Below are 10,188 nucleotides of genomic sequence, written 5' to 3'. Positions count from 1 at the left end.
ACATCAAATATTTTTAAATATGAAAAACTCCATCTAAATTCTTCCATCCTAATGAAAATTATTTTCATTTTTTCTTAGTATCTCTAGTCCTTGGGAACATGCATTTATATATATGTTTATATAATTGCAGTCATACCAGACATAACCATTTAAAAATATAATACCATATCTTCCAAGTTTTTCAGAACCTAAAACTATTATTCTTAATAGCTGCTTAATATTCTACTAGATTATTTTCTCTCACTTTGGTGAATCACCCCATTGTTAGCCATCTAGATCACTTCCAGTTTTTTGCTATTGAAAGCTCTGCTAGAATAAATACTTTTCTGCATATAGCTTTTCACTCCTACTGAATCTTGTTGATAATTTCAAAGTGACTCAAAACACCAGATGCTGGTGTGGATGTGAAGAGTGGGGACACTTCTACACTACTGGTGGGACTGCAAACCAATACAGCCTTTTTGGAGAGAAGTATGGAGAATTCTCAAAGATCTACAAGTAGATCTTCCATTTGATCCTGTAATCCTTTTACTAGGTATCTACCCAGAAGAACAAAAATCATTTTACTACAAAGACATTTGCACTAGAATGTTTATTGTGGCTCCATTCATAATTGCGAAGTCACAGAAGCAACTCAAATGTCCATCAACCCATGAATAGATCAACAAACTGTGGTATATGTATACCATGGAATACTACTCAGCACTAAAAAGATGGAGACTTTACATCCTTTACATTTACCTGGATGGAGTTTAAATACATTTTTCTTAATAAAGTATTGCAAGAATGGAAAAATAAATATTCAATGTACTCCATACTCCAAATCAATATATAATTACATGCTCATAAGAACAATAATACACTAACATAGTCTATTCGGGTGACAGAAGGAAGCAGGAAGTGGGGGGTAAGGACAACTGGCAGAAGGAGGGAGGGCCTGAGGCAGGACCTCACCTAATGTGCACTGTTGTTAGGGTGTGTAACACAGCCCCTGGGTGAGGGGCTCTTTTACAAATGGAACTTTACTCTGGAGTGAGAACAATGTAACCTCAACATTTGTACCCTCACATTAATTTGAAATAAAAAATAAATTTAAAAAAATTAAAAAAAAGAAATAAATTTCATTTCTCATTAATTAAAAAAAAAAGACAATCTCAAAGTGACTGACAGACTTTGCAAGTTTCTGGTTTATCTCCTTACAACGGCTGTTATTCTTGGTATAACTGGCAATATATAATTCATATGCATTTCTAACGGCCAAGAAGAACTTCCATTAATGGAAAAGTTCTTAACTAGGAAGGCACATAAGAATCGTGTTGAAGATTTATTTTAGAAATATGTATGTCTGAGACTCCACCACTTCAGAACAAAACTAGAAGTTTAGGGTAAAGATGTATGTATTTTTTAAAAGCCCCACAAATGATTTTGTTGCATTTTTATAGTTAGGAAAGACCACATCGCAATTTCATTAAAACTCCTTCTGAAATTATATTTAGTCATAGTCTGTAAAAGCAACGAACCTTAAAAATCCTGGCACAGTATTCAAAGGATTTGGGATTACTGACATCATACACCAGGCACACAACATCACAAATGATCTCAGCCTCAGTTAGAAATTCCGATTCTGAGATATCATGCAACTAGTAAAAAGAAGAAGATAATGAGAAACATTAAGCATCATAATATTGATGTATAAAGCCATGTTTTATCACTTGCTCAGCTGGACTTCCTAATAAGAGTACTAATGAAGCACAACTTTCAGACCATTTTTAGAAGCAGAAAGTATAGATAAATAAGTATGTGTACTTTCTGATTCTGAAGATTCAAAATGGTGATTAAGATTCTATAGACATTAACATTTAATAAGTGGCTAATTGTAGGGACAGGCCCGTCAGATGCATTGTCCACATTCTACGGATAAGAAGACAAGCTAGAAAAATTAAGTTAACTGCCCAGGGAAACACATGTAAGAAGTCATTGGGGTGGTGGTTCACACCTATAATCCTGGCACTCTGGGAGGCCCAGGTGGGTAGATTGCCTGAGCTCAGGAGTTCAAGACTAGTCTGAGCGAGACCCCATCTCTAAAAATTGCCCAGTGTTGTGGCAGGTGTCTGTAGTCCCAGCTGCTTGGAAGTCTGAGGCAAGAGGATCACTTGAGCCCAAGAGTTTGAGGTTGCTGTGAGATATGAAGTGGAAGAAAAAGTAAAAGGGAGGGGGTGTTTTATGTTTTCTTGTTTATTTGTTTCTGTCTCCCAGGCTTGAGTGCAAAGGCATGATCATAGCTCACTGTAACCTTGAACTCCTGGGCTCAAGTAATCCTCCTGCTTCAGCTTCCTGAGTAGCTAAGGGGGTATGCCACTGCATCTAGCTTTTTATTTCTGTACAAAGGGGTCTTGCTATATTGTCCAGGCTGGTCTTGAACTCCTGGGCTCAAGCAATTCACCCACTTTTGCCTCCAAAGTGCTGAAATTACAGGTGTGAACCACAGGACCTAGTCTTAAATTTTTTTTTTTTTTTTTTTTACTTTTTTGTGGTATAGCTAAAGTACAAGTTAAGTGCACAAACAGATAAATTTTTACTTGTGTCTATACCCACAGAATCACCACACAGATCAAATGAATGTGAATGAACAAACAAGGTGAAAAAAATACACAAGTTCTACATACACTCATTAATTTATAACCAATTTGTTTTCATTTAAAAATGTAACCAATAATTAATAACCTTTATATGCCAAAGAATTTCTTACCAACAAGTATTTCTCTTGTCCATATACATAAACAGTGTTAATTGCATAGTAGGATTTATGATCATCACGAATTTTCTTCTGCCTCTGAAAACAGATCCAAAAATCTCAATATTTACAGTAAATGGTTTTCATCAACACACTGAGCTCTTTGTGTACATGTGGTTATGTTATAAATAAATAGGCATTCTTTCCAACACTATGTACTATTTATCTGTACAAAGGAGATATTGATTTTATGTTTTCTAGCTCTTAAGATCTAAGACAAAAGATGTATTTGTTCTGTATAAAGAGCAAGCAGTAGCTGAAAAGGAAGTTATTATTGAAAATATTCTAGAGCCACCTGCTGGCAATCCTTATAATACTCTAATTAGGCTAGTATTAATAGCTATGAAGACATGTAAATGTGTGGCTATAAAAATTTGTTTGACATAATTCTATTTTCTGAGACCTCTTACCATTAAGTTTCTTCCAAGGAGAGCCTGAAGAACTCCACTTTTCCCACAGTTTTTCATTCCAATTACGTTACATCTGAACACATTTCTTTGAGTCTGTTTTTTCTGCAGGTCTATCTTTTTATCTCTTGTTACTAAAAAGAAAAAACCCACTAAATATGTTGTGCCACTTAGATTCACTGAACCTCTATTCCACCTTTAACGAAATAGGGTATTGCTGTGTATAACTTTTGTGAACTGTCTGATCTATAAACAAACATACTGTACAATAGTCAAGCTGTATGTGACTAAAGTATTAAATACGATGCAAAAGGGCTCACTTAGTAGTAAAGATGCATTTCTGGAAGTTGACTGTAAAGTGAATTACTAGCAACCAAATATTTATTTCACCATAAAGAAAATATACAAGTGGACAAAATTTACAATAAATATAGCCAACATTATACCTCATCTAATTTTTTCTGTAACAAATTATTATGAATTATAAACTAGAAGATGCTATTTCAAATCTCTACTCTCTTGGAGGTATATCTATATATGGAAAAGGGACATATACTCTAGGTTAACTGGCCTTTTTTTTTTTTGAGACAGAGCCTCAAGCTGTCCCACTGGGTAGAGTGCCATGGCATTACAGCTCATAGCAACCTCCAACTCCTGGGCTCAAGCAAGTCTCCTGCCTCCGCCTCCCAAGTAGCTGGGACCACAGGTGCCCGCCACAATGCCTGGCTATTTTTTGGTTACAGCCATCATTGTTGTTTGGTGGGCCTGGGCTGGATTCAAACCCAACACCTTAAGCATATGTGGCTGGTGCCTTAGCCACTTGAGCCATAGGCGCAGAGCCTAACTGGCCTTTGAAACATAAACTATAAAAGAGGCAGGCTAGAAAACAATGTGGTTATCATCAGGACAGTGTGGCACCTTTTTCTGAGGTTGAGAGACCTCCTTAAGCTATATTCAAAGATTCAGCTACAATAGTCCTCACCTGATAGTAGCGAAAATGGAAAACAATAAAACATCTGTATAAAAACACATTATTTAACATTAAGATAAATAAAGGTATGCTTATTGATATAGAAAGATTTTCACAATGGGGGTGGCACCTGTGGCTCAGTGGGTAAGGTGCCAGCCCCATATACTGAGGGTAGCAGGTTTGAACTCAGCCCTGACCGAACTGTAACAAAAAAATAGCTAGGCATTGTGGTGGGCGCCTATAGTCCCAGCTACTTGGGGAGTCTGAGGCAAGAGAATCCCCTAAGCCCAGGAGTTGGGAGGTTGCTGTGAACTGTGATGCCACAGCACTCTACCCAGGGCGATAAAGTGAGACTCTGTATCTAAAAATAAAAAGGATTTTCACAATATGACACTGAGTGAAAGAACCTCACTCTTTTTCTTTTTTTTTTTTGAGACAGACTTCACAGCAACCTCCAAGTCCTGGGCTTAGGCGATTCTCTTGCCTCAGCCTCCCAAGTAGCTGGGACTACAGGTGCCCACCACAACACCCAGCTAGTTTTGTTGCAGTTTGGCCGGGGCTGGGGTCGAACCCACCACCCTCAGTATATGAGGCTGGCGCCCTACCCACTTAGCCACAGGCGTCGCCCAAGAACCTCACTCTTGGTTAGTGATTAGTTTCTTACCTTCTGGTGTCAAATTAAATACTGTCTAAAGGGTATTTGCTATGTCAATTTAAAAAAGGCTATCTTCTTGTGCTAGAGTTTCCTAGCAGATATGGCAGATTTTCTACAAATTGGGATATAAGAAACTCTCAAAATGATCATCTCCTTAATTTGCTGTTTCTGTATCTGTGGGTTTTCTTTAAGTGAAGCACATTGCCTAGCAAGAATGCCTGGTTGGGTGAAAGATCTATTTTTTTTTTTTTTTTTGAGACAGAGTCTCAAGCTGTTGCACTGAGTAGAGTGCTGTAGAATCACAGCTCACAGCTACCTCAAATTCTTGGGCTCAAGTGATTCTCTTGGCTCAGCCTCCCAAGTAGCAGGGACTAGAGGAGCTCATCACAATGCCCAGTTATTTTTGTTGTTGTTGCAGTTGTCATTGTTGTTTTAGCGGGGCTGGGCTGGGCTTGAATCCGCCAGCCTTGGTGTATATGCTAGTGCCCTACCCACTGAGCTACAGGTGCCGCCCTGTGAAAGATTCATTAATAAAGAAAAAGCTTGGCTTGGCGCCTATGGCTCAAGTGGCTGGGGTACTAGCCACATACACCTGAGCTGGTGGGTTCGAATCCAGCCCCGGCCACCAAACAATGACAGCTGCAATCAAAAAATGGCCAGGTGTTGTGGTGGGCACCTGTGGTCCCAGCTACTTGGGAGGTGGAGGCAGGAGAATCACTTGAGCCCAGGAGCTGGAGGTTGCTGTGAGCTGTGATGCCACAGCACTCTATCCAAGGTGGGCGATAGCCTGAGGCTCTGTCCTGGGGTAGGGGGACAGGTGGGGTGGGGGGGAAGGTTACAAAGCTGGGAGAAATACAAGTTCAAGATCAAGACTATGTGTTAACAGGCTTGTTTAAAGAAAATTAAAATACAAGATAGAAGGCTGGGCACACTGACTCACACCTGTAATCCTAGCAATCTGGGAGGCCAAAGTGGGTGGATTGCCTGAGTTTACAGGTTTGCGACCAGCCTGAGCCAGAGCAAGACTATGTCTCTAAAAATAGCCAAATGTTGTGGTAGGTGCCTATAGTTTCAGCTACTCGGGAGGCTGAGGCAAGAGAATTGCTTAAGCGCAGGAGTTTGAGGTTGCTGTGAGCTAAGATAACACAGCACTTTACCAAGCGTGACAAAGTGAGACTCTGTCTTAAAATGAACAAACAAAAAAAGAACAAAAACAAAAAACTAAATGTACTTTTATATTACAAATTTCTTTTTTTTTTGAGACAGAGCCTCAAGCTATCCCCCTGGGTAGAGTGCCATGGCATTACAGCTCATAGCAACCTCCAACTCCTGGGCTCAAGCGAGTCTCCTGCCTCAGCCTCCCAAGTAGCTGGGACTACAGGCGCCCGCCACAGCACCCGGCCATTTTTTGGTTGCAGCCATCATTGTTGTTTGGCGGGCCCGGGCTGGGGATTCAAACCTGCCACCTTAGGTGTATGTGGCTGGCGCCTTAGCCGCTTGAGCCACAGGCGTCGAGCCTATGCTTTCTTTTTTGATAAACAATAAAAAGAGGCATCTCAACTTAAAAGAAATTACTAAATCACAATGAAAATGAGTAGAGTATAAATAGAAGACTAATGAAGATGAGTTTATTTTTATTCTTTGTTACATTTGAAACTGGAATCTTACAAAATGTTACCAGTCATTAAGGTGAATACTATCCAGATATTTACCTGTAATGGCTGAAGCTTGAGACTCTTGTTCAGTCAATATCGAATAGCCTAGATAGCCCAAATACTCCAGGCACCGCTGTACATCTAAATAGGTCGTAAGGCTATGAAAGGAGAGAGATTAAAATGTGAAAACTTCCCAAATGAACATTTATGATGAAAAAAATGCCAATAGCTCAAACAATTTAAAGCAACAGACCCAGATAATTTTTGTCAAACTGCTTTAATCTCCTATGTGCCCAGCCATGGGTTTTCCTATACTGCCATACTTAAGACAGAAAAGAAAGGCAGGAGAATGCAAGATGGGGTGTGTGTGTGTGTGTGTGTGTGTGTGTGAGAGAGAGAGAGAGAGAGAGAGAGAGTGTGTGTGTGTGTGTGTGTGGAGTGGATTCCCTTCTCTACTCCACCTTCCCAGAAAGCAAGGCAACACTGAGGAGTAGTGAGTGGCTGGTAAAGTCCAGGGTGAAAATATTTTAAATAATCTTCTTCCCAAGTTAATATACCTGCAAACATTGGCCACTTGAGAACTTAGTGATAATTAAACAAATCTGAAAAGGTTTGATAAAAGCACAAAATAACTGAAAGGCACATGAAATTAATTAGCTTTTCTTATATATTTTAGAAAAGAAAAGATTCAAATGTTGAGAAAGTTAGTCTCACCAAGGCTAAAGCAATTTTGTCATCGTGCAAAAACAGAGATCTCCTTAATAAAAATATCTCCTTGGCATAAAGTTAACCATGCTATAACTAGGTCGCAGACAAATCCTAAGTCTTACTAAGAATTCACTAAAAACAATAACAAAAGATGCAAAACAAGTCTGCAGTGACAAGTAAAATATCCTTCTTTCCATATTTTGAAGGAGTAAGAATTGTTCAATAGCAATGACATTTCCAATTCTCTTAGTCTAACTAAAAAGTATTAAAATTTAGTTCAGTTTTGATGTAAGACTTACTACTGTTTGCCTGTACGCTGTCCAAAAGAAAACAATCTCTACTAAATTTATAGAACACCTATATTCTCTTAGAAATAGCAGCAGCATAATAAATCCTGCTTAGATGCAGTTATGACTGAAGCATAAGATCTGAAAAGCTTACAAAGTAACAAATGTAATACATCATAATTTTAAACTAGCTATAACTCTAGAAGAAAGATGTGAACTCTATACTCACGTCCACTGGGAAAGGAATCCCTGGTAGGTTATCCAGCCTCTTTCGTTGGTACAAACTGTGTTATTCACATCTGGCCCCCAAGGTATGTAAGGGAAAACTTTGAATAAATCTTTAAGCTCATCAGGTGACAAAGCACAGTCTCTATCCTGAAGATACACAAGGAAGTGTACATAATATTTAGATGTCGAAGAGAATAATTCCCAAGCACAAAAGCCCTCTAGTCTAATAAAGCTATGCTTCTAAAAACTAATTAACAAATGACAAGAAATACTACATTTTAACAATTCCTCCTGTGTATATAAGAAAACCTATGAAAGAGTCCATTTGAAGCTAGATTTAAAGTAGATAGCAGAAAGATTTTTTGCTAGTTCAAAAGTTTGAGTAATATTTAGCTATATGACATAAGTACCCCATAGTGAAGAGAACAGAGTTAAATCATTCACAGAAAAAAATATTTGCCATATATCATGGAAAATTACAGCTAAAAGCTTACCAAATCATGTTTGTCAAAGGTGCTCTGGAGAAACAAATATGCATGATGATTTAATTCAGTAGTGCAATCAGGAGGTATTTTTAGCCTGTTGAGAAAAAAAATTAAGAGTTAAACCATTAATCAAATATTAAAATTTAATTTAAGAAATGATTATAAAATTCCAATGAGTCTTTCTGTGGAATAACATCTACAAAAATATCTTCAATGGCATTAGACTTTCCCAGTCTCTGGAGTGATTATGGCATCTCAGAAGAGTCATAATAATGTTCAGCCCAAAGTGACATCTTATGTTTTCTTAAGTGTCAGAAGGGCAGGTTAAAATAAAAATTTTACAAATAGGCCCCCTTCTATGAAATTGGGCTGAACTAGTTAATGCCCGGGCCCAGAATCTGGCTGCATCCTCAGCTACATCCTCTGCCTCCTGACCATGAACCCTGGCTAAGTGAATGAGCTTCAGGCCTTCGTGAAAATGTGTAAGCAGGATCCAAAGCATTCTGCACACTGAGGAAACGTGCTTCCTGAGGGAGAAGGTGGAGAGCATGGGGAGTAAAATGTGACCTGCTACCCAGAAAACTAAGTCAGAAGGCAGAGAAAACAGTAAGAAGGCAGAGGAACCATCAAATGAAGAAAGTGATCTAGAAATCGAAAATGAAGATGTGATTTAACTAGACCCTGATGTCCCTCAAGAAATGGGAGATGAAAATGTAGAGATAATTGAGGAGATGATAAATCAGTCAAAAACGATCAGAAAGTGGCTGCCACTGAAGCCCTAGATGATGAACTACAGAAAGCCACTGAGTTGTTCACAGATGCCATCAAGCTGAATCCTTGGTTGGCATCTGAGAGAGTCTGTGTCTTCATCAAATGATTAGAAATTACAATCTTTTCTTTTTCTTTTTTTCTTTCTTTTTTTGTTGAGACAGAGTCTCACTTTGTTGCCCTGGGTAGAGTGCTGTCATATCACAGCTCACAGCAACCTTCACTTCTTCGCCTCAAGCGATCCTCTTCCCTCAATCTCCTGAGTAGCTGGGACTACAAGCATTTGCTACAATGCCCAGCTAGTTTTATTTAGAGACAGGGTCTCATTCTTGCTCAGGCTGGTCTCAGACTCCTGAGCCCAAGTGATATGCCTGCCTTGGCCTACCAGGGTGCCAGGATTATAGGTGTGAGCCACTGTAGCTGGCTAGAAATTATAATCTTTGAGTGGTGCCTGTGGCTCAGTGAGTGGGGTGTCAGCCCCATATACTGAGGGTGGTGAGTTCAAATCCAACCCTGGCAAAACTGCAACAACGAAAAAAATAATAAAAAAATAAAGTTAAAAAAAAAAAAAGAAATTATAATCTTTAAATACTTTTGAACCCTAAATAGTTAAAACTAATTAAAAATGTGTGTTAATTCTTATATTTTTCTTATTAAACATTTTGGATTTTTTTCCTCTGAATTATTTGCCAAGGTAGATACTTATATGAAAGATCATCGCTTTAGTTTGAGTAAAATAAAGATTTATTAGCTGGGGACAAATAGAACTCATTTAAATAGATAAAGTTTGAGTTGATATATGGTTACTGAGGCATTTTGATTTGCTTTTAAAAATGCTTTCTTTTTCTGATGAAAATATTTCAAATTGTATATGAAAACACCACACTGTACCCCAGAATTGCATTAATGTACATAGTTATCATTCAATTAAAAAAAAAAAAGGAAAAAAAATGCTTTCTTTTTTTTTTTTAAAAAAAGATGATTTATTGGGCGGCACCTGTGGCTCAGTGGGTAGGGCGCTGGCCCTGTATACCAAGGGTGATGGGTTCAAACCCGGCCCCGGCCAAACTACAACAAAAAAATAGCCAGATATTGTGGCAGGCGCCTATAGTCCCAGCTACTCAGGAGGCTGAGGCAAGAGAATCACCTAAGCCCAGGAGCTGGAGGTTGCTGTGAGCTATGTGACACCACAGCACTCTACCCAGGGTGACAAAGTAAGACTCTGTCTCTA

The 10,188-nt window shown here is 38.6% G+C and overlaps 1 protein-coding gene across 8 annotated transcripts in view; it reads right to left on the bottom strand.

Annotated features, from left to right (window-relative positions):
* Positions 1–10,188, bottom strand: part of RHOT1 (ras homolog family member T1) — a 73,739-nt gene that overhangs the window by 18,051 nt on the left and 45,500 nt on the right. For all 8 annotated transcript variants that reach the window (XM_003797182.2, XM_003797183.2, XM_003797181.2 and 5 more), the window contains exons 12-17: positions 8,199–8,283; positions 7,706–7,851; positions 6,539–6,639; positions 3,205–3,335; positions 2,750–2,833; positions 1,521–1,640 (exon numbers count right to left, since the gene is read on the bottom strand). In XM_003797182.2, coding sequence (XP_003797230.1) covers positions 1,521–1,640; positions 2,750–2,833; positions 3,205–3,335; positions 6,539–6,639; positions 7,706–7,851; positions 8,199–8,283 — 667 coding nt within the window. The remainder of the gene's footprint in view (positions 1–1,520; positions 1,641–2,749; positions 2,834–3,204; positions 3,336–6,538; positions 6,640–7,705; positions 7,852–8,198; positions 8,284–10,188) is intronic.

This window comes from Otolemur garnettii, unplaced genomic scaffold, assembly GCF_000181295.1.
Source record: "Otolemur garnettii isolate 467f Iridium unplaced genomic scaffold, OtoGar3 scaffold00112, whole genome shotgun sequence".
Lineage (NCBI taxonomy): Eukaryota > Metazoa > Chordata > Mammalia > Primates > Galagidae > Otolemur > Otolemur garnettii.
The sequence above is the reverse complement of the archived record's forward strand: the minus strand, read 5'-3'. Positions and strand labels throughout refer to the sequence as shown.